Source organism: Mus pahari, chromosome 14 (assembly GCF_900095145.1).
Source record: "Mus pahari chromosome 14, PAHARI_EIJ_v1.1, whole genome shotgun sequence".
NCBI classification, from domain to species: Eukaryota; Metazoa; Chordata; class Mammalia; order Rodentia; family Muridae; genus Mus; species Mus pahari.
The window spans coordinates 22,630,345-22,655,429 of NC_034603.1; the positions used below are offsets into that span (position 1 = coordinate 22,630,345).

A 25,085-nucleotide genomic window follows, 5' to 3' on the forward strand; every position below is an offset into this window, starting at 1 on the left:
ATTAGTAAGAGAATAACTGACTATGAAACGGGGCAAAAAGCATGCAAGACCTTAGATGAAGCTGTCATAATCTCCACTGCTACTCATTGTGATTGCTTATTTCATTATTATGGAATTCCTGTGCTCAACTCACTGTTTACTATAACTCTTAATATTCATGTCTTTTCATTTACAGTATAGATCAGGAGCATAATGTTAAAAATATTCTAATCAGTTTTTACTTTTGGAAAGACATTTTCACCTTCTGTGAATGGTAGTTTTTGAAGCTTCCTAGTTCCTACGATATCTAGCATTGATACGTTTCCAAAGTTGTGGTTGAAATTTCTTTCTGTAGGCTACAGAGAGTGAAGTAGGAGATGTAGATTTAACACGTCTTCCAGAAGGACCTGTTGATTCTGAGGAGGAAGAGGAAGAGGAAGAAGAGATTGATCGAACAGATCCACTGCAGGGTCGAGATCTTGTTCGGGAGTGTCTTGAAAAGGAACCCGCAGACAAAACTGATGATGACGTTGGTAAGAAATATATACATTTGAGGCCAACCAGAGCTCCTCAGAAAAACCATCTTAACAAAGAAAGAGGGGGGGGGGAGAGGGAGAGAGAGAGAAGAAATCATTCTGTTCACATAAACATTTTTAACCTTATATGCAAAATAATCTGTTGCCACATAACATCTTGAACCAAAACATAACTTCTTAAAATAATATACATTTATTATTTCATAGTCTTTGTTGGTTGGGAATTCAAGAACAACTTAGCTAGATAATAATAGCTTAGAATCTTAGAGTTTACCTGCAGACTCCAGTCACCTGAGTCTTCACCAGAGTGTGTGAAAATCTTAAGTCCAAGATGATTACTCATGAGACTTCTGTCTGGCACAAGACCTCTCAGTTCCATGTCATGTAGTCTTCTTTGTAGCCTGCTTATTCACCCTAACAACTTACAATAGATCTCTGATGTGGGTAGTCCAGGGTGAGTAAGGTAGATAGATGCCCTAGTGTCTTTTGTGACTGTCATTCCTTCTGCCATAACCATTACACCATGCACACCTGAGAGAGTATTTGTGAAGACTATCCCTGGACATTGGCATCATTGAGAGCCATTGTTGAGACTTGCTGTGAGTGTTTATAAAATAAAAATGTTGATTTCATTTTACTGATTTTTATCTTCATGTTCATAAGACTCACTAGAGTAGTACCTCAAGTCTATTAAGTAATTTTTAAATCAATTTCAAATATATTTCAGTTACCCTCATTTGTGTACCCTCATTAATGTACCCTCATTAAAATTATAGATAAAGCTTTTTCTGTATTTCTTAATTTCTTACAGTTAGATAATATGTTTTTAATTGAAAAATTGAATCTAAAGATGGTGATATATCATTAAGGAACTAAGTTTACTTTGAGTCAGTTACATATTGCTACTGTTCATTTATGATTTTATCTTGGATTTTTTATTATCTTTTTGCTGTTCATATTAGAAGTTGATGTTAATGAAAATTATAACTTTTATTAGCAATGGCCAGTATATTTTTGTATATTGTCAGCCATTATAAAGATAGAATATTGTTAAATAACCACTGTTTAGACTTGTGCTGTAAACATCCACACAGACACTATACATTTTATGAATTCCAATTACCTATGAGAGTATGCCTTCTTTGTATGGCTATTTTTATTGAAGCTTGTTTATCTTATTGCAGATATGTGTGTATATAAGTTTCTCTTATTTTTATCTTTATTACTTAACGTGTTTTTAATCAAAAATAGCCTCAGAAACCCATAAACATTTAGTAAAAATAGTAAATTTTTAGTAAAACTAGTTAACTAGTTGATTTAACAAATCATGAGCTATACATCACTTTAGTTATCCCTAATTTACTGACTGATATTACCAATAGAATTAAGAAAAAGAAAATTCTATACTAAAAGTAATAGACAAAAGGGTTTTTGCAAATCTGTTAGATCAAAGTACAGCACTAAACTGTACCACCAGTCAAGTGACATCTCCAGCTAGGCAAGTATGCTACGGCTTTGTTTGAACCTTTGTGGTTTCCTGGTTCTCTGACTGTTTTGAATGATATCTTTCCATATACCAGTATATAATGCAACGGTAAATATATATACAGTTTATACATGTGTATGTGTACACATATAACCTACTAAATTAACTAGGTTTTTAAAAAATATTTTTATTTGATAGCTATTTTGCCTGCATATATGTCTGTACATATGTGTGCAGCGCTGTGGAGGTCAGATATGGGTGTCAGGTCCTAAGTTGATTAACAAGTTGAATACTGAGTTAACAAAATGTGTTGTATGTTAAAGTAAGCATCGTTGATCTTTATACTAGAATTTCTGTTCTCTTGTAGAGCAGTTACTCGAGTTCATGCACCAGCTGCCTGCCTTTGCGAACATGACCATGTCTGTGAGGAGGGAGCTCTGCTCTGTCATGGTCTTTGAAGTAGTAGAGCAGGCCGGGGCTGTTATTCTTGAAGATGGGCAAGAGGTAGGCCAGCAGATTATTCAATTAATTTCTCTAAGCTTGTATACATTCAAGCTTTTTAGTTTAAACTATTTTGAGTGAATACTTGGTTGGGGTAATTAATTTTTGAAGAGGTAAGTTTTGTTGTTGTTATTGCTTTATTCTTTTTAAATTGTTGTTTTCCTGGCAATAGACTTTATGTAAAATCAGTATTTAATCAATAATTGAACCATTTTTAATACTAAAATTAATTAGACTCTTTTAAAGAATTCTTCATTGTCAATTTGTGTGTGTGTGTGCGTGTGTGTGTGCACGCGCGCGTGTGCAAGCATGTATGCGTACGCATACACATGCAGGCAGGGTATTGATGCTGATGCCTGCCTCCTAGTGGATATGACAAGGCTGTATCATGGTGGTTCTCAATCTTTCTAATGCTGTGACCCTTTAATACAGTTCCTCGTGTTGTGGTGACCCCCAACCATAAAATTATCTCATTGCTACTTCGTCACTGTAATTTTGCTACTGGTAAAAATTGTAATGCAAATATCTGTTTTCCGATGGTCTTGGGCAACCCCTGTAAAAGGGTCGCAACCCACAAGTTAGGAACCACTGTGGTAGTGAGATTGGGAAACACTACTGTAAGGTTACTGAGAAGTGTTTTACATTTTTTTTAACATTTCTGAAATTCATTTAGAAATTCTCTGTATTCACAGTCTCTAATCTGTTCTACTTACTAGTGTCTTTCCTTAGAATGGAATAAACTCAAGAGTTCTATCAAAAGATAATCATTACATATTTGTAATAGAAATAACTGAGGATACCAAACTATGGTTTAAAAACAAGCAATAGCTAACCAAATAAATACATAACCATGGGATAAAAGAGTAGAGTATTCTTAGTTATTCATTGTGTTGCAGGGGAGTCAAACCCATACTGTCCAAACTTGTCCAAACATACTGGACAAGTGATGTCCCACTGAGCTGTGTACTCCGCAAGCTCACTTTTTTTTTTTTTTTTTAACTAATAGAAATTCTTTCAGGGGCAGATGTCTTCTCCAGCGTTATTTGTATGTTTGCACATCTAATAAGTAATACACACCCGGAAGTTGGAGGGGACAGATGAGTTTATGCTTGTCTTTAAAGACAAGATAGTGACCAGAGAGATGACTGAGTTGGTAAAGTATTTACCAACTAGTGTGAGGACCCGAGTTTGGTCCCCAGAAGCTGCAACAGAAGCTAGATATGATGGCATGCACCTGTAAACCTAGCACTGAGTAGATGGAGCAAGATCCCTGAGGCAACCAGTCCAGTCTGTTTGGCAAGCCTAAGGCCAACAAGACCCTTTCTAAAAGAATTACATAGATGGTATCTACAGAAAGACAGCCAAGGTTGTCCTCTAGCCTCCAAATGAGTATGTTCACATATACACACATGTGTACCTGCACCTACACATACACAAGCAAAAATAAACCAAGGTGGATAGCACCTGAGGTTGGCCTCTGATCACCACATGCATGCATTTGTCTACCTACATATACTCGAGCAGAATAATCTCAATATATTCAACAGCTTAAAATAATATACAAATACAGTCAATAAATAAAAGCTGTTTAGACAGTAGGATTTTTAATGAGCTTTTCTTTTCCATGAGTTTTTATGTTCTCTAAGTCTCTGTTAGCAAAAACGTATTGTCTGGTTGGTGCACTCCTTTAATCCCAATACTAGGGAAAGCAAGCTTCTCTATGTGTTAGAGGCTAGCCTGGCCTATATTAGCAAGTTCCAGGGTACCCATAACTATATAGAGAACTTGTCTCAAAAAAACAAACACAATAACAAACAAATAAAAAATGTATCGTCTGTCAACTTCCTACCAGGTATTTCTGTAAGCAGGAATATGGTGGTTGGGAAAAGACACAGCCCCATTCTCTGTAGTTTATATAATCTATAAATCCTGCTGTATTCTTATAATCAGTAACCCAAAAAAGGACTTCATAAAAGTCTGTGTTACCTAGTTACTACTCAGAGTGCATCAGAAATGTGGAAAGTTTAAGCTAATGAGGAGGAATGGCTATTAAAGAATAAATGTTCTTTCACTAATACACAGAAGACCTTTAAAAATACAGCTGTGGGGGCTGGACAGATGGCTCACCAGTCAAGAGCATCTGCTGTTCTTGAGTACCTGGGTTCAGTTCCCAGCACCTACTCAGCAGCTTACGACTGTCTGTAACTCCAGTTCCAGAGGACCTGACACCCTCACATAGACCCAAATGTAGGCAAAGCACCAGTGTAAATAAAAACAAATAAATAAATCTTAAAAAACAATAACACAGCTTTGGGCTGGATAGATGGCAGTTTCAGGGGATCCAACAGTCATACACATGATAAACTTAAATCCATAGAGGCAAAACATTCATACACATAAACTAAAATAAATTTTTAAAATTAAAAATGTATACATGCATACAATGTCATCTCCCCGGCCAGCAATATGGTTTTGTGGGTAAAGGAACTTGCCACTAAGCCTGATCTCTCTTTCAATTCATGGTACTCACATAGCAGAAGGAGAAAAGCAATTCCTACTTTTTTCCTCCAGCCTTCACACAAACATTGTAGCAACATGTTTCAGCATACACACCAAAAATAAATCTCCCTCCTGTTAAATGATTTCATATAAATGAAGAATTGTTTTTAATACTAGCACAAATTTATAATACAATGTATAAACATATCAAATATAGAATTTGTTAGCTGTGTATTAAAATTCAGGCTTTGCTAGCTTTTATTATTATAATGATTATATGTTGGAAACTGTTCTAAGTAAGCATTTGGTCTTTATTAAGTTGGCCATCTACTTTAGGAGTTCTATATTACTTTTAAAAAAAAACAAAAACAAAAAACAATTCTTCCGCAATAAACTGAGGCCAGGGGACATTATATAACTTGGTAAAAATCACTGTGCTGCTCAGTGGCAGGTTCTGGATTTTATGAATTTGTGCTCCTAGATGGCTTAGCAGTTGAGAGCCCTGGGTCTTAAAGGAGATAGGGAATACCTCGTAATTGTCTGTAAGTGCAGTTTTCGGGAGTGTAAAGCACTTATCTGGAGACCTAGGGCACACATATTGTGCATATACATATACTCATGCACATAAAATAAATTGTCTTTAAAGTAAGAATTATTCTCTTAAACAGTATAGTATTTTGCCTTGGAGAAATTGGCTGATCATGAAATTCCTTTGGTGACTAAAAGAAGAAGTTAAAGAAACCAGTAGTTTTGTATAGTCAAGGCATAGGATATTGTTGAATAATTGCTGAATAATAGGGCCAGGTCTCCTTCTTTAAATGATGCATTTTACATGTTTTGTTAAATTGTTGTTCAAAGTTAACTTATAGCTATCCTTTTAAAAAGATTGTAACCTCTTTCTTTTCCTCTATAGCTTGACTCATGGTATGTCATTTTAAATGGCACTGTAGAAATTAGTCATCCAGATGGGAAAATTGAAAATCTCTTCATGGGAAATAGTTTTGGAATTGTCCCCACTCTGGATAAGCAGCACATGCATGGAGTTGTCAGGACCAAGGTCGATGATTGTCAGGTAAGCCTGCTCTGCTCCATGCGCTCTCCTCCTCTGAGACTGAAAATGGTGGAGCTGCTTTTCTCTTTCTTGCTCAAAATTAAACAGCATTAGTTGAGAATTAGGATTTTCTATAGCCTCCAGTTGACAAGAGAAGGTAGATTTTATATCTCTCTCAAATTTTGTTGAATTTAACAAAGTATAAATTTTTAAGAGAATGTTTCAGATAAATGTTGGTTTGTTTGAGAATTCAAGCTCTTATTATCCAGTTCAGGCTCTTTCTGTTTTCAAAAAAGGAAGGAAATAGGAACTTGTGAGTTGTTTGTTTCTAACTTACTCCTGCTTCATGATTTCTTTGCATAGTGTCTGTTTGAGAGAATTGGATGTTCACTTCTCCTTTTAGAGCAGAATTCAGAAGATTCCACTTTGGTCTCTCTGTGTGAATTGTTTGCCTTGATTTTTGTTTAGAGTTAAAGAAATTGAATGAGAAAGAGCTGATGCCGCTTGATTTCTTGCCGTTGTGCTCTGCCTTGGTGCATAGTGATGTGTTTATGTACTATAGGTTCATTAACTGTCCCCATATTATTCTTGGACAGTTTGTCTGCATAGCCCAACAAGACTATTGGAGAATTTTAAATCATGTGGAAAAGAATACCCACAAAGTTGAGGAAGAGGGAGAGATTGTCATGGTACATGAGCACCGTGAACTAGACCGGAGTGGAACCAGAAAAGGACACATTGTAATCAAGGTAGGTGTTTTTACTTTTTGTTCTAGAAACTTCATTCAGCTCTTTCATCTTGCTTTAAAAATAGGCTTTAGACCACTTTTATGAGTAATGTAAAATTCTTCACTAGCATGTTGATGTCTAATTGATTCTTACACACCTGAATGATAAGGTATAATTATTACCATTTAATAAACATTGATATAATATTATTTTAGATTATACTGGTCAAATCTTTTCTTTTTGCATATGTAAGACCTTGATAGTGGGTGTTAGTCTTATAAGAAGAAAGCAAGCAATTTGAGTGGGGCAACAGGAAAAGGAAATTTAAAGACTAGCCACAAACACACATAGAGTCCACCATGAAGACGCAGAGCTCTTGTTAGCTTGAAATGAGCTGTGGCTTCTCTGAACCTTTCTTTAAATTGAAAACGGAAGAGATACAGGAAGTAAAGTTATGACTGAGTGAGGAAAATCTGGAGTTTTAGTATTATTACACTCACCACAGAAATCTCTGTATTCCCTTCTCTACATCTCCTATATTCTTTGTCATTCTTGTCTCTATGAAGACCCCTAGATATAAAGTAAGTCAAGTATAATTGAAACTAAAATACATGTTTCTCTTTTTAAGCTAGCCCAATTTGCAAAATATGTCATTATTAATTGGCAGATGGACAACTTAATAGCATAGAGAGTAAATACAAGTGATGCCATGTCAGTTTTTTCCTGGGAATTGAATTCTTAGAACTGTCTCTTAGTATAAGTTTTGTGTGCAGAAAAGGTGAGTATGGCTGGGTCTGGTGGTTACACACCTGAATCAGTCCCACACTAAGAAGATAGAGGCAAGAGAATCCTGAGTCCAAGAGTAGCTTCAGCTGTATGCAAAGCAAGTTCAAGGCCATACTTAGCTCTATGAAATTGTTTCAAGGAAAAAAAAGAATAAAGAAAGGAAAACATATAAATAGAATATATAGACTAATGCATATTATCATTTTGTCTTTGGCAAAGACCCCTGTATTTTAATAATTTAAAACTTATAGAAAAGTTTAAGAAATAAAGTAGGGAAATGGCTCAGTTTTGTTAGGGCTTGTCAGACAAACGCAAATATAGGGACCTGAGTCTGTCAGAACTCATGTAAAGAAATCTGGGCACATTGATGTGTGCCTGTAATTGAAGCAGTGGGGACACAGAGACGGGAGGGTCCCATTGTCTTGGTGACCAGACAGCCTAGCTGAATTTGTGAGTTAGGGGTTTGGTCTGAGACCCTGTCTTAAAACATGGTGGAGAATATTTGAATAAGATATCCAAAATTGACCTTTGGCCTACACATACCCATGTACACACGAACAAAAAGAAGTTTCAAGAACAGTTCAGACAGCTCTAAGTCAAATTTCCCCCACTTTTAATATTATGTTGCATTTGCCCCTTTTTCATCAGTCTTTTGAATTGTTTGAGATATTTTACAAATACAATGTCCCACCATTCCTAAAGCAAGAGTTTTCTTACATAAACACCATAGAGTTCTCCAATTATGGAAGGACACATTGTTAAGATAATACAGTCAATTTGAGGTCCCTAGTAAATTCCCACCAGTGGTTTCAGTAATTTATTTCTTGTCTGGATTCTCATCTAAGAACGTAGTTGTATTTCATTATCGTGCCACTTTGGACCACTCCAGCTGCTTGATCTTCTTTTGTTATTCATATCCCCATCAGACTTAAAGAATCCACATCTTATATCTTGTCACGTTTACCCATGGCCAAACTACACTCAGGTTTTCCATAAAGGAATTTCACTGTGATTAACACTGCTCTGTGTGTTTGGGGCAGTGTTGATGCTTTGCTCTAGGGAAGCTAATATGATGACCTATGTCCATATGCAAGGATTTTTTTCTGCGATGTCACCATTTATGACACTTCATAATTGATGAGTATCTGATGAAGAGATGTTCTGAGATGACTCAACATACTGCCTCTAGTTTGTGGATAGTAACAACTAGGTGCAAACCTCTTCCCACCTGTTTTTTCTTATTGTTGACAATTCCTGTTGAAAACACTGTTTTACTGATCCTATACTTTCTCTGACTGTCACTCTTTTTTTTTTTTTTTAAAGATTTATTTATTTATTATATGTAAGTACACTGTAGCTGTCTTCAGACACTACAGAAGAGGGCGTCAGATCTTGTTACGGATGGTTATGAGCCACCATGTGGTTGCTGGGATTAGAACTCCGGACCTTCAGAAGAGCAGCCGGGTGCTCTTACCCACTGAGCCATCTCACCAGCTCTGATTGTCATTCTTTATGTTTGATATGGACTTGGTGTCACACTTTCTTGCCATCAGTATTATTCAAGTGCTCTACAGGTTGACTTTTGTATTCTTCTGAAATGCCCTCATCATTCTTTGATGAGCATTTTCTAGTTTTCTGACAATTAGTAAGGATTATAATGAACTTCTTTTTTGTTCCTACTCTGGAATTAGCCATTTCTCCAGAAAGTTCTTGATCTTTCCAGTAGAGAATGGCATTTATAACCCAGGATCTGGAAATTTACTATATTGTATATTTATAGCCCCTCATGAGTCAGAGCTAGAACAACAGATATTTATGTTCATTATCAATGTACGTTTACAGCTGTCTCTGTCTGCATTCTGCAACCATGAGTTTATATGCTATTTTAACAGGTCAAAACTATCCTACAGGCTTTTTTCTAATGTTTTACTTCCATATTTATTGATTTTCTTGCTTATTTGCTGATTTTAGCTAGTCTCTCTCATGCTAGAATAGCAGTGCCAACCATGTCTTATGCCTTTCTCCAAGTGAAAAGTATCCAGAGTATGATTCTTTCCAAGTGTCAGACTCCTTGGTTGTTAGGGTAGACATAGGAGACATACTTTCACATAATAATGGCCTCTTCTTCAAATCTTTGAATGTATAGCCCAGACTCTGTAGGAACTTTTATCTACCAGTTTAGACAAAAAGAATTTGTCAAACCAGTTCTTCCTTTAAAGTTGACCAGTTACAACACTCACTGTGTATACCCTAAGACCACATATAAGTTTCCTAGACCATGATTGGCCTAAATAACAAACCCATTTTGATAATCTTAGACTTAGTATTTTTGAGAATAAGAAACACAGAGGAGTAAATTACAGTCTCTATGCCTTAAGTTAGTTATATGATATCTTTCTTACTCCTGAATACCTTCAGGGAATGTGATTTGTTTGGGTTTTTTTTTGTTTGGTTTTTTGTTTTTTGTTTGGGTTTTTTGAGATAGGGTTTCTCTGTATAGCCTTGGCTGTCCTGGAACTCACTCTGTAGACCAGGCTGGCCTCGAACTCAGAAATCCACCTGCCTCTGGCTCCCAACTGCTGGGATTAAAGGCATGCGCCACCATGCCTGGCCCGGGAATGTGATTTATATACCTTATCAACATTGAGTGCCCTTGGAGAATAAAAACTCTGAGGATTGTCAGTATTAATGTATGAGAATAAAAACTCTGAGGATTGTCAGTATTAATGTATGTTTACTATAGAGATGTTGGGATTAATTATTTGTATGATTGCAGCAGATTAGAGTTTGAACTTAAGGGCCATGATTAGATTATTTAATTTTGTATTAGTGTTTTGCTTGTGTGTGTGTCTATGCATCATATATGTGTCATCTACAGAGATCAGAAAAGGGCATTGAATCCTCTGGAATTAGAGTTAGAGATGGTGAGCTACCATGTGAGTGCTAGGAACCAAGCCCAAGTGCTCTTCATCACTGCGTCATCTCTCCAGCCCCACAGTTGCTTTTTATATCTAACTGAATATTTGTTTTCTCTTTATGTATATTCTGTTTACCCCCTTTTGTAAAGGTAGCAGAGCAGGATTGCAAAGGCAGTATAGTTGGTAAAGTGCTTACCTTGCAAACATGATGAATTTGATCCTCAGAACTTAGGAGGTTGGAGAGATGGGTCAGTTGGTAAAGTGTTTGCTGTGCAAGCACAAGACTTTCAGGTTTCTTTTAAAAGACTAGTATGATGGCAAGCAACTGTAATTCTTACATTGAGGGGGCAAAAACAAGGATCCCTAGGGCTTACTAGCCAGTTTGTAAACCCCCCCAAAAATTTTTTTCTCCAAAACAAAGTTTGTGTGTGTGTGTGTGTGNGCGTGTGTATGTGTGTGTGTGTGTGTGTGTGTGTGTGTGCGTGCGTGCATACATACAAACATACAGTAGAGAACATTTGAGGAAGACACTGGTGTAATTCTCTGGCCTAAACCTCACCCTGCCAACCCTCCAAAAAGTCAGGCATGATGGCTCATGCTTGTAAGACTCCCAGGCCAATGAGACTCTGTCTCAAAAAATAAAGGAAAGTTCTTGAGGAACAATACTCAGGGTTGTCCTCTAGCCTCCATGTGACACATACAACAAAGAAATAGTTAATTAGAAGACCTGCAAAGTCTAATAAGTTTTTAACATTGGTTCAGAAACTCAATAGGAAATATGTGTGTGTGTGTGTGTGTGTGTGTGTGTGTGTGTGTGTGTGTGTGTGTGCGCGCGCACATATGTGAATTTTGAGGTAGACAAGCACTTAAAATCCTGAATGTACAAACCATATGGAATTTATTTAGTCATTTCACACACAGCAAAGCAGGAAGCTAGAAGAGTAAATACCTGTATTATGTAGCCTGGGATAGAAGAATGAATTTGGATTTAAAGTGGAAGAAAGCTTACTTACTTGCTTTCTTCTTTATTTGTTTCCTTTGCCTTGGGCAGTCATTACATGCCATATTGTAGCAGAAGTAATAGTAACAGCCGGTACAAGGAATAAGTCAGTACATTTCCTAGATCCTATGATGGTGAGATGCCAGTAGAAAGCAGTACAGCTGAGCAAATGCTATTGGAGACTTACCCCTCTACCATATCTCAGCTCTAAGCCTCTGGTTGCTAATAAATTACAATCTAAAGTCTACATAAGGAGAATGATGGGCATTAATGTGACACCTTGAGTTTTGTTTTTTATCAGTCTTTTCTTTCCTTCAATTTTTAGGCAACACCTGAGCGTCTCATCATGCATTTGATAGAAGAACATTCTATTGTGGACCCAACATATATAGAAGATTTCCTATTAACTTACAGGACATTTCTTGAAACTCCTTTGGATGTTGGGATCAAGCTTTTGGAGTGGTTTAAGATTGACAGTTTAAGGGATAAGGTTGGTTTATAAATATAAAACAACTCACTTTAACCTTTCCATTTTATTAATGGACACTTTTGCACTTAATAGATAAAGTGGGGGTTTTGTTGTTTTTGTGGAAAAAATAAGTTTGCCTAAATAATTTAGTGAGTCGGTGTAGATATGTGTTTGGCCATTTTCCTAACAAAATAGCCTTGAGAAAAGTGGATATAAGCTATAGGAATCAGAAACTGAGGTAAGACAGTGATACAGCTAGTTGTAAACTCACAAACCATAGTAGTAGTTTGTGCAGGTGGTTCAAGCATGAATGAAGTTGGTTAGTGAGTTTTAGTTTAGTTCCTATAATGTATGGGAAATGTTATTTTTTTTTCACTAATCATCGTTTGGTATTTTTGATTGATGATTTTAGCCTGTTTTATGGGACATCTATACATTTAATGGAAAGACAACTCATCATATTGGTTGGAAATAAATTGTTTTCAGAAAGTAAAAGCGGGGTCATAATTTCCTGGTGTACCTTCCTGAATTACATGTTAGAGATAATAAATCATATGTGAGAAAACTGAATTTTATATTTAGGAGACTAGACTGTCCAAAATTACAGCCTTTCCTTCCCCCTCTCTACTACCCATGTTTTAGAATTGGATACACAAGTACTTTAGCTCTGGAGAAAATAAAGGGGTACTTATGAAAAATACCAAAACATTATTTAGAAATAGCTAGATATATATATGTAAAAGCATAATTTGGACCCTTTCCTACTTCATATACAAAAATCCACTCAAAAGAGATCATCAGCAACATACACATAGGAACCAACATTAGTAGCTCTATGAGGACGTACATGCCTACAGTTCACTACCCAACTGATGTAAGACCAGTGTTGCAGGTTTGAGACCAGCAGTATGACTCAGTGGGTAAAGACACTTGGTGCACAATCCAAACAACTCCACAACACATATACAGGTGAAAAGGGAAAACCTGCTCCACAGAGTTGTCCTCTGACCATAATATATATCATAGCACATGTAACCCACACACGTATCATGAACATATACAGTAGTAATAATTGAAAACATTTTTAAGAACCAAAACTATAATGCACTTAGACTAATTGACTTTAGTTCTGCAGATACAGCACCCAAAGCACAAGCAAAAGAAAAAAGACCAGTTGAGTAGAACTTCCAGTATTAAAATTTTTTTTTTTTTTTTGTATCAAAAAACTCTATCAAGAAATACAAGATAGGGAGATGGCTCAGTGATTAAAACACTTTACTGGGCAAGGATGAGGATGGGAGTCTGGATCCCCAGAACCCATGCAAATGCCAGGTAAGTATTGCAGCCAACTTAAAATCTAAGCCTCAGAAGGTGGAGATGGGGCTTCCCAGTCCAAGCTAGCTTGTAAGACTAGTCATAGCAGCAAGATCTGGGTTTGATTGAGAGACCCTGACTTAGTGAATAAGGAAGAGAAGTGATAGAAGATGAGTCCCAACATCAACCTCAGACCTGCACATCTATACCCCATACACATAGATGAAAATGGTAAAGGCAAAAAATTGCATAAAACAACATACAAATTACAAATCATAGATGTGATAAGGATCTAATAATCAGAATAAAGAACTCTTTAAACTGAAGGACAGAAAGACAAGCAACATGACTGAAAAATGAACAAATGACTGGAATAAATACCTCTCTGAAGAAAATTCATAAATGGTTCATAAGCCTATGAAGATGTTTATTCTCATTGCACATATGAAAGTGCACTCAACACCAAATGAAGTGTACCACTTTTCACCTACTAAGATGGCTTTTTAATAGGAGAAAGTGAAAACTCTTGGATATAAGGAATAGACACATACACAGTATTGAAGATGGTAATATAAATTGTTGTTTTAGCAGCTCTTTAAAAGACTGAACACAGAGCAGACACATAACCCAAAAATTCCTTTACTAGGTATGTACCCAAAGAAAGAAAACAGGTTTGCAAGCAAAAACTTAAGTATTCATTGCACTATTGATGATAGTTAGAAGGTGGCAACAACCCAAAATCATCAGATAATCATGTATGGCAGTAAAATAAATATGCATGGAATTGAACTGTTAAGTGGAAAAATGTCATAAATGACTACATGTTACGTGAGTCTATGTACATGAAATATCTGAAGTAGAAAAAATCCACAGAGACAGAAAAGCCTATCAGCATTAACTTTCAGGGCCAATTGTGCAGAATGAGACCACACTAATTAATGAATATGGATTCTTCTTTTGAAGTAATAAAGCAGTGGTTCTCAACCATCCTAATACTGGGACCCTTTAGTACAGTTCCTCATGTTGTGGTGACCCCAACCATCAAATTATTTCTGTTGCTTATCCGTAACTGTAATTTTGCTACACTTAAGAATCATAATGTAAATGTTTTTGGAGGTAGAGAGTTGTCAATGGGGCCATGACCTACGAGTTGAGAACAGCTGTGATAAAGAATGTTCTAGAACTTCATATAATGAGTGTGTGACATTGTTGGATGTACTAAATGCCAGTGAAGTATGTGCTTTAGACTGCTTAAAATTGTAACATTATGAATATTCTGTCACAAATTTTAGAGTATGAATCATCACTGACTTTATTAGGCACAGTATTCTAATCCACTTATATTTGTTAGTTTTATATGGGGAGTGAGTTATCTGTGTGTCAGTAGGTTCGTGTACCACAGGAGCGTCCTCTTGCTCCCTGCATTATATTTTGAGACAAGGTCTCAAGCTGGACTAGAAGCCAGCAGCTGGCAGCTCCCTGGATTTTCCTATCTCCATCTCTCAGCACCGGACTTACAGGTGTGTACCACCACACTGTGGTTTGTACACAAGTGCTAAGGATCTGAATTTAGATCCTTATGCTTGCATGGCAAGCACTTTACACACTGAGCCCTCTCTTCTAGCCCCATGTTCCTTGAATTTTTTTTTTTTCACTTAACCTATGGAACAACATAAAGTTAACATTTTTTAAACTTGACAGTATTTAGTGACTTTTTTTTAGATATGTTTTTCTTCAGAATTTTGGTCAAGTACATTTTTAACACTTTTAGTGTTTAAAATGACTGCCTGTACTTAAGAGAGACAAGGGCTTGTGTTTAAGACACTATGTGAAATACACATCTTAGTTTGTGTCTTCTTTCTGAACCAAAGGAAACATATGCTGAGATTAAACTGCCTCTCTGTTAGAACAAAGGAAGCTCAAGAGTAGCCAGAAGAGTCCTGCGTAACCAACCACGTGCTTTCTCCTGTTCCCGCAGGTGACCCGGATTGTACTCTTATGGGTAAATAATCATTTTAATGATTTTGAAGGTGATCCTGCTATGACTCGATTTCTAGAAGAATTTGAAAGAAATTTGGAAGATACAGTAAGGCTCAAAAGAATTTGTTTTTATAATTCAGCATTCTCCCTACTCCCTCAGCAAGAACAGCAACTCAGAACAAGTTCTATCTTCTCCCATATCTGTTATAGGATGAGAATTTCTCACCAAAATAAAAATTTTTTTTAAAAAGTCCCTTTTATGCTCATTATTGTTTTGGAACTAGCCTTTTGTTAGAATGTTCACTTGGACAGCTTACCAAAGCTTTATGCCTTAGATCTCTGTAGAAAATGGTAATCGCCAATTTGGGGAGATTGCAAAGACTACAGTGAGGTAAACCTGAAAACAGACTGACACAGAGAAAATACTCAGGAGTGTAATTCCCAGAGCACGTGGGTTGAGTTGAGCACAGATGGAACAAAGAGGCAGCTCTGGTCCCTTTTTACCCTCAGTTCCTGTAGACTTTTCTTGTAGCATATCTGCTCTGTACAGAATGAGGAAGCAGTAACAGAGATTAGGGAACATGACTGATGGACCATAGAGGCACACTAACATCATTTAGCTCTTACAATGCCAGTGTATGGCTATTTAAAGGACATTGGAAAGACATTGGAAATCAGGTTGAGTCATGGATTGCCCCCACCCCTATTCATTGAAATCTGCCTCTCAAAGATATTATGTTTAAGTGTAGAATTTGATCACTGCTCTGGAAGAAAAAAATCAAAAGCTCTTTATTAGAGCCATAGCATGTTCACAAACACATTAAATTACCTGTTTGAGAATCATTGAATATTAAACTAGGGATAGAACTTCAAGTTAGAATGTTACTGAGTTTAAAAAAAGAGTTAGATATTTTTTGCAGAAGTAGAAACTTGGATGTGTCTGAATATTAGGTAATAGGAAGTTATTTTTAAAATAGAATTTTAGAAGATACTGTTTTGTATAACAGCCAGGATGTATACAAGATAATACACTAAACTCAGAAGATTCGGGTAACTTTTCATTATCAAAAAGTCTTTTAAAACCCTGTTGAAATGTTATTGAGTGCTCTAGGGTGGATGTACTCTCTCTCATCTTGTTTACCTCGCTCACAAGTTCTGTAGTTTGTGGGGTTTGGTTCTATCGCTAACCATTGTAGAATATTTTAAAGCCTGTAAGAATAGGTACATACATGTACACTTTCATCTTTTCTGTTTCATAGAAAATGAATGGTCACCTCAGGTTATTGAATATTGCCTGTGCTGCAAAGGCTAAGTGGAGGCAAGTTGTACTGCAGAAGGCGTCCCGTGAGTCCCCGCTGCACTTCTGCCTTACTGGGGGCAGTGAGAAAGGATTTGGAGTCTTTGTTGAAGAAGTAGAATCTGGTAGCAAAGCTTCTGACGCAGGACTGAAACGGGGTGATCAGGTAAGTAAATAACTCCACACTTAAATAAGAACATTGATAAATAATCTGTTACTTTTGTCTCTTATGGGGGAGGGTAGTTTTGAGAGTGAGAGAGTGTGTCTATATCAGAGACAACTTAGATGTTTTCCTTAGGAGCTGCCTATTTTGTTTTTCCTTGACAGCTTCAGTGGCCTGGAACTTAGCAAACTGGCTAGGGTACCTGCTCAGCAAGCTCCAGGGATCCCCTCTGTCTCTGCCTTCCCAGCACCAGTAAATCAGGTCCTCACTTTTCCAACCGAGCTCTCTCTCCATCCCTAGTTTTAATATGTAAATAGAATTTTTTTTTTCAGAATACCTATCATATGTTCATTGCTTTTGATGGGAAATTTTATAATCATATGGTTGAAACCATGTATTCTACAGGGCTCAGTCAGTATAACCTCCTTTGAATGGCCCTCCCTATTTCCCAAGGATTATGAAATTTATCCTTGGCAACTTTAGAACATTCCAGAAAGATGTTCATGAATTAGCACCCTTACAAGTGTGATAGAATAGATGCTTCATAGTGCTTCCAGTGTAAGTGACTGAAGATTAAATGATAGCATCAAATTAACTAATGTCCATATAGTCCCACAGCTGCATTTATAAGCAGAGTGAACTAGATGAAAAACCAGGAAAAACTGAGATATGGGAAGAATTGGGTGATAGCTCACCGGTTTGTTTGGATTTTCTACTTTGTTTGTTGTTGTTGTTATTCCTTTTGGTTTATGGTTTCTAGGCAGTGCCTCACTATGTCCTTGAAATCAGTATGTAGTAGACCAAGCTGCCCTTTAACACACAGAGCTCCTCTGCCTCTGAGTGCTGGGCGTGTGCCAGTGTAATGTGCCATTATACCTGGTTGGCTTATTATTTTTAGAAATTAAGTAGCTATTGTACAACCTAATTAAAAATGTAATATACTGCATCTTATGTATACAGTGTAACTCCCCAGCTTACTTCAGAAATTCTAATTTTATTAATATCAACAGGAAAGTCTGAGAACCTCTTCTGATTTTTTTGTTTTGTTTTGTTTTCAATCAGACCACAGCTTTCCAGTGTGAGACAAGCACTTTACAACTAACTTATATCCTTGTCCCAGGAATCTGTATTTAAAAACAAAACAAAACAAAACAAAAAAAAACTCTATAGATGATTTTCACATACACCAGAGTTGTTTTCTTGCTAATCTTCAGTTCATATACAGAATGGCCATCATTTGGCAATGTCTAAAAATAGACGTGTGCCCTCTTTCATTTTGTTTCTATTAGGATTTTATTGTTGTTTGGTTTGATTTGTTGATAGTATACATAGGGATAAAGCCCAGAGCTCCACACATGCTAGATGAGCACTACACTGTATTTCTAACCCCTAAAAATAATTGTTTGGGTATCAAAACCTAGAGACTATTGCTGGTGCATAGTGAATAGAGGCCACTAAACAGCCTACACTGCCCTGAATGTCAGAAACTGGTGGGTGGGGTATGGGGAAACAGTGGTAGGCTAGGCATGGTGATGCACACCTTTAGTCCCAGCATGTGGATGCAAAAGCAGATGGACCTCTGAGTTCAGGCCAGCCAGGACTAGTTACACAGTAAGACTGTCTGGGTGGACATGGGGGATTAGTAATAATCCTTTGATTTCTTTAAGGGAGTTTTTAAACCTGTCTCTCTCCTCAGTCTACTCATTAAAAATATCTAACTGCCAGTATTGGAGAATTAGTATATTTATTATGATTTTTAAAGTATTTTATCATAAAACATTTAAAATATCATTTCTCACAGTAGGTGGAGAGGCAATGAAATCCAAAAATTATATTCCCAACATGAAATATGTCTGGTTTTGCTTCTTCCATTCTTTTTCCCACGATCACCTCTAGTGTATCTGGATCATTCAGCCCTATTATTTCTCATTTTACAAACATATCTGTATATATTTGAAGATGTCTTGTTTAATGTGTTACAAAGGTCTATGGTAACAGTGATTTTATTCCTAAGAACATTGAAGTTGCAGAAAAACATCCCATTATCATATTTTTGCCCAATAGAAGTCAGAAGCTGGCCTCTAACTTTTTTCCTACTGTTGACTCCTACACATACACATCTTTATTCTTTGTCCTGAGATTCAGCATTGTTGAGAATTGTCAAAATGGAGATATCGTTAGTGCCAGGGCATATTGGTAGGTATAGAGGTATGGGTTATTTCAGTTTGTTTTGTTTTGTTTACTACAGAGTCTCACAATATAGCTCTGGCTGACCTGGAACACTCTGTAGACCAGGCTGGCCTCAAACTCAGAGATCTACCTGTCTCTTCCTCTCAACACTGGAATTAAAGGTGTACACCACCACAGTGGGCCTGATGTGTCTTTTTAGAATTCTGGCTTTTGCTTCTATTGATGTGTCTTTTCCTAATATATGGTTTGTATCCTCTTCTACTTTGGGAATTTCTATGTCACTTCTGAAATCTGTCCTTTGCTATTTGTTTGCTGAAGATTTTTGCTCATTAAGATCTTTAACTTCTTCTTTGTCGTGGGGATTTGCTTCCTACCCCCAACCCCCCATCCATACATCCAGTAAATGTTTTGTGTGGTAATGGGGTATAGCCAAATTAAAGAATCCTTCTGTGAAGAAGCAGTTTCTCACCTGAAGGAAAAACATCACGGTAATGCTGCTTTTGGCTGGCTGCTTGATTGTTTTTATTAATTAAAAAGAAAAAAGAAAAAGAAAAAGATAGGAAATATTTAGAATCCTGATTTGTTTTTCCCCCTTAAGACAGAGCCTATTTAACTCTGTACTTTAAATCCTCCTGCCTTAGTATTGGGATTATAGGCATGCACTGTTATATTCAATATTAGCATGCTGCTTTTAAATTAATTAATACATTGGGATGCACTAAATTTCACTTTAGACTATTTGATTAAAATCTGCGTAAACATACATAAGTAGTGTCTTTCGAACTAGACATGATTAAATTTTTCTTCACTTATAAATTACCACATATGTATTATGTATTTGTGTGTGTTCTCATTCACACACATGAGTCATGATGTATGTGTGGATGCCTGAGAAGTCAGTTCTCTCTTTTCACTGTGTGGATCCTGAGGGTCAAATTCAAGCTTGGTGGCAAGCACCTTTACCCACTCAGCCATCTCCCCAGTTCCTGTTTTATTTTTCCCCTTCCCCTTTTTTTAGGTTTATTTTATGTGTATGTGTGTTTTTGTGTGAATGCCTGTGAATCATATGCTTGCCCAGAGCCAGCAGAGGTCAGAACAAAGTGTTGGGTCACCTAGAGTTGGAGTTATGGATGAGTGTGAGGCACCATGGGCGTGGAAACTGAACCTGCATTCTCCGTAAGAACAGTTCTTGCTCTTGACTACTGGGCCAGATCCTTTAGGATCCTAAAGAAAATAACCTTTTAAAATACATATAGTATAAGATTTGGAAATTAAGCAGTACAAGAAAAAAATGATAGTCCAGTTTCTAATCATTGTTCACATATGGTGTAATTTATTCAAGTTCTATTTCAGTTTTTCTACTCTGAAGCTCTTAAGATTATAAATGTGACTAATAATTATTTTTGTCTTAATTTATATTTTTAAAATATTTTCAAGGTAATGGAAGTCAATGGACAAAACTTTGAGAATATTACACTTGCTAAAGCCCTTGAAATTTTGAGAAATAATACTCATCTTGCACTTACTGTGAAGACCAACATTTTTGGTAAGTTTTGTCGTAAAAGCTACTGAGGTAAGGTTTTGTTTTATTTTGTGTAATAGAAAAGTTAAAAGGCATTTCAATGAGGTAGATGATAGTAAAATATTGTTGTGAAGCTGCTAAGATTATTAGGATTTTATAATCTATAATTTTTATATAATCTAAATTTCATGGAATTAGTAATCCTAAGGAAATAGAGATACAGCTTCAGACCTGTGTAAAGTATCTCTTGAGTTCCTGTTGTGTACTGTACTGTACAGAGTACAATAATAAAACCTAAATAAAACTTTAATAAAGTTTAGATGTCATAAGCAGGATTTTTTTCTACTTTTGACCTACAAACCTAGCTTTCTACAATGAATCAAATGCCAGGTTAGTTGTTTCATCAAATAAATGGAGTGAAACAATGAAATATATGAATGAGATTTCTAAACAGCATGTCCTTCCTTTCTGTGTAGAAGCATTTATAGTAGCTACACTGTGTTCTTCAGTTCTGTGGTATGAGGGACTGGGCCCAGGGCTGCTGAGTGCCTTATAGCTGAACTACATCTGTACCATGCATTGTTTGTTTTTCATATTGTTCTTGTAATTTTTAAGATTCATTGTCATTTGCTTTAGACACTTTTATGATTTATTATCATTTGCTTTAGACTCTATTGAATTTTGGCTAAGATCATGAGAATGAAAGCCATAAATCCAGAATAGCAACTAAAAACCAAAGACCACTTGGGAGTTTTTACAAGACAGGGAAAGAAAATCCCTTTAGGTTGGTTAGATTGCAATCAAAATAACAGTAGAATCATAGTAATATGCCTTTTAGAAGGAAATGAAGTTTCCTTGGGGTTTTACAGCAAACTGAAATGTCTCTCTTGGTGCTTAAGAGATGAGTCATTGGTTAAAAGCATTTGCTATTCTTCCAGAGGACCTGAGTTCTATTTCCATCATCCACAGCAGGTAATATCCATCTGCAGCTGCAGGTTCAAAGAATCTGATGCCCTCTTCTGAGCTCTGTAGGTACATGCACACACATGTCAGATGCTCACATGTGCACATAAGTAAAAACTAAATCTCATTCTTAATGTCATTTTCACATGCTTTCATCTCATCTTGCTGAAGACCCTACAAGATGGGGAAAAAATATCTGTCAGTTCTTCTAACAGAAGCTTAATATCCAGATTATATAAAGATCTCAAAAAGCTGGTATGGGGGACTGGAGAGATGGCTCAGTGGTTAAGAGCACTGACTGCTCTTCCAGAGGTCCTGGGTTCAAATCCCAACAACCACATGGTGACTCACAACCATCTGTAATGAGATCTGATGCCCTCTTCTGGTGTGTCTGAAGACAGCTACAGTGTATATATAATAAATAAATTTAAAAAAAAAAAAAAAAAGCTGGTATGGAGGCAGGAGAATTAGGACTCCAAGGCTAGCCTGAGCTACCTAAGACCCTATCTCCAAAATATAAGACAAGTAAGAAAGAAGGGAAAGCACTTGGAGGCTGAAGCAGAATTGGAAGGTCAAGGCCTAACTGAGATATATAATGAAATACTGTCTTAAAAAAAAAAAAGAATGAAAAAGTGATCTTATTTTTTTTTTAATGAGCAAATTATCTAAAAAGAGGAAGCAGACATGGTCAACAAATATTTGAGAAAGTACTCAATATTATTAACCATCAGAAAACTGCAAACCTAGACCACAGTCATCTTCTGTCTTAAGTAACTTTAAACAAAGAAGAAAAAATATAGCAGATGTTGATGATAAGGATGTGTGGGAAAGGCACTCTTACATATTTTTTTGTTTTGTTTTGTTTTTCGAGACAGGGTTTTTCCGTGTAGCCCAGGTTGTCCTGGAGCTCACTCTGTAGACCAGGCTGGCCTCGAACTCAGAAATTCACCTGCCTCTGCCTCCCAAGTGCTAGGATTAAAGGCATGCACCACCACTGCCCGGCACTCTTACACTCTTGGTGGCTGCGTAGCTTAGCATAACTGCTGTGGAGAAGACAAGTTCCTCATACAGCTAAACAGTACTTGTGCATGAGGGTGCTGTCTATCTCCTTAGTGAATAGCCTCAAGAAATGACATCAAAAATCTAAGCAATACCTGCATATTGCTGCTCTCACAAATGACTAGGAATCAGCCTGAGGCCCATTAATAGGTAAAAGGGTGGTATGTAATATTCAGGAGTATTAAGCCACAATAGAAGTTGAATCCTGACTCCTGGCCAAAGTGGATGGAACTGGAAGACATTACACTAAACTAGTCAATCTGGCACACAAAGACCAGTGTAGGATGTTCTCTCCTCAGTGATGGCAAAAGCAGTGTTGACCAGAAATCAGGCTAGAGACTAAAAAAGGGATGGGGGATAGTGCAAACATGGACAAATAGTGGTTGGGGATATGATGATAATTAATGTTACATCAGTGCATAACATAATATCCTGATCTCCATAAGTATGTACAAGCAATTTTTTTCTTTATCAACCCCAGTGGAGTGACACATACATGTAATCCCAGCACTTGGGAGGCTGAGGCAGGAAGATAACTGAGAGTTCAACAAGCCAGGCTATGAAGGAAAATCCTGTGTCAAAACAAAAGGGAAGTAAGAGAGGAAAGAGAAGTGAAGGAAGGAAAAGAACAAAGAAAAGCAGCCCCTGGGCCAGGCTGTAGCTCAGTCACGGTACAGCTGTATGAGACCAGGCAGTCTCATTGTGTAGTACATGATTTTCACACATGCTGGCAGCCTACCTGTTTCCTCTCAGTTTTTCTCCAGTGACTTCATCTTAACACTTTGGGGATCTAGCAGATGATTTTAAAATGTGTATTAGCCTGAGAAAGTGATGATTGTTATCCTTAAAATGTGTTGGTATAAAACTTTTTAACGAGGAGATGGAAAATGATGAGTTTGTTTATTTCCACAGTGTTCAAAGAATTGCTCAGTAGGACTGAACAAGAGAAATCTGGTGTTCCTCATATTCCCAAAATTGCTGAAAAAAAAAGTAATCGACATTCAATTCAAGATGTCCCAGGGGATATGGAGCAGGCACCACAGGAGAAAGGAAATAAGAAAATTAAAGCAAATACCGTTTCAGGTGGAAGAAACAAAATCAGAAAAATTTTGGATAAAACACGATTTAGTATCTTGCCTCCAAAACTATTTAGGTAGGTAATACCAATATCCCATGTGAGGGTTGTAATGTTTATTGTTGGGAAGAGAGCTGAGTCATGTTTGTTTTTATTCATCATAAAATCTTCAAATAATACATGAGTAAAATCAAAATTCTCTACATATCTCTGCAGGCTTCTCCCTGTCAGGTAGCTTTAGTGTTGTGAATTCTAGAGAGGATTGTTTCATATGATTTGTTTTTCTATTTTGGGTCCAGTTTCAATTTACTGAATCTGTAAATTTGGACATCTTAAATCTTGGGATACATTCATTGCTAGTAATGTTTTTGTTTTTAAATATTTTTTATTGCTGGTATTACTTACTTTCTCCTGAGTTCTAATAGTGAAGATTTTTATATTTGGGTTTTTAGAGATCATCTTTCTGTATGTATATCACATTTTGTCAGGAGCTAAAGAGCTTCTGCCATAGCCTTCAGACTTCTGGGCATATATTCATGCCCAGTTTATATCTATTTTTTGCTTCAAACATGAGATATCTCCAAAATTAAGTAAAATCTAAGGATTTTGTATGCAAATTGAAGTTTGTAAAATGATTGTTGAATCATTCCGCTGAAGTGTCATGGTTAAGAATAACTCTAGGATATGTATTGCCAATTTCTAAACCAATTACAAAATACTAAGCAAGTACAGTACATAAAGCAAAGGTCATATTCAGTACTTGGTAAATCAGTTATGACCATGAATTAGTCACTAACAAAAAGATGTATCCAGGAAAAACACATATGCAGACTTCTGTTTGCATCAGTATTAAAACAAATCACAAGCTAGGAAAATGATTCAGTAGGTAGAGTCCTGGCCACGCAGGCATACTGACCTAAGTTCAGACCCCACATCCACATTATAATAAGCTAGGTGCACTAGCTAGTACCTGTAATTACAGCTGTGGGGGGCGGGGGGTGCAGGGATGGGCAGATCCCTGAGGCTTCCTAGCCATCCAGGGACATACATGGACATCTAGCTACACACAAGCGTACGTATATCCCCATCACACACACACACTCTCTCTCTCTCTCATCACACACTCTCTCTCTCTCTCTCTCTCTCTCTCTTTCATACACACACACACACACACACACACACACACACACACATCTCAGAGATAAGGAAATATTCTTTACAAGTTCTTACTTCAAGCTGGGGAGAGAAATTTTCTCTTCAATTAGTCAGTCACTCACTTGAGACTTAAATGTGATGGCTCTGTTCTAATTCTGCTCTAGAGCTTATTGCTCGTTCATTTCTGATTCACTGCTTTCATTGAGGTGAGTAGGTTATAAAAAGCACAACTTTAAAAGAGCCAAAATATTTATTGTTGTACATATCAGCAACCACTGACACCAGTAGAGGTTGGGTGAAGAGACTGTTAGAGGGATAGCCTACACTAAAAGGTTGAGGAGTGTTTGAAGTCACTGTGGAAAAGGAGAAGAAGCTAGGGGCCAGAAAGCAGAAAATAGTTCTCGTGGAGCATTT

At 36.8% G+C, this 25,085-nt stretch overlaps 1 protein-coding gene across 10 annotated transcripts in view; it reads left to right on the top strand.

Moving 5' to 3' along the window:
* Positions 1-25,085, top strand: part of Rapgef6 (Rap guanine nucleotide exchange factor 6) — a 172,188-nt gene that overhangs the window by 90,488 nt on the left and 56,615 nt on the right. For 9 of the 10 annotated variants that reach the window (XM_021212287.2, XM_021212288.2, XM_029545917.1 and 6 more), the window contains 9 exons: positions 335-512; positions 2,369-2,505; positions 5,915-6,073; positions 6,649-6,801; positions 11,810-11,974; positions 15,246-15,353; positions 16,507-16,710; positions 20,335-20,443; positions 23,354-23,594. In XM_021212287.2, coding sequence (XP_021067946.1) covers positions 335-512; positions 2,369-2,505; positions 5,915-6,073; positions 6,649-6,801; positions 11,810-11,974; positions 15,246-15,353; positions 16,507-16,710; positions 20,335-20,443; positions 23,354-23,594 — 1,454 coding nt within the window. Of the gene's footprint in view, positions 1-334; positions 513-2,368; positions 2,506-5,914; positions 6,074-6,648; positions 6,802-11,809; positions 11,975-15,245; positions 15,354-16,506; positions 18,032-18,062; positions 19,425-20,334; positions 20,444-23,353; positions 23,595-25,085 lie in introns of those variants that run through there. The other variant, XR_002381016.2, reaches the window with a different exon arrangement.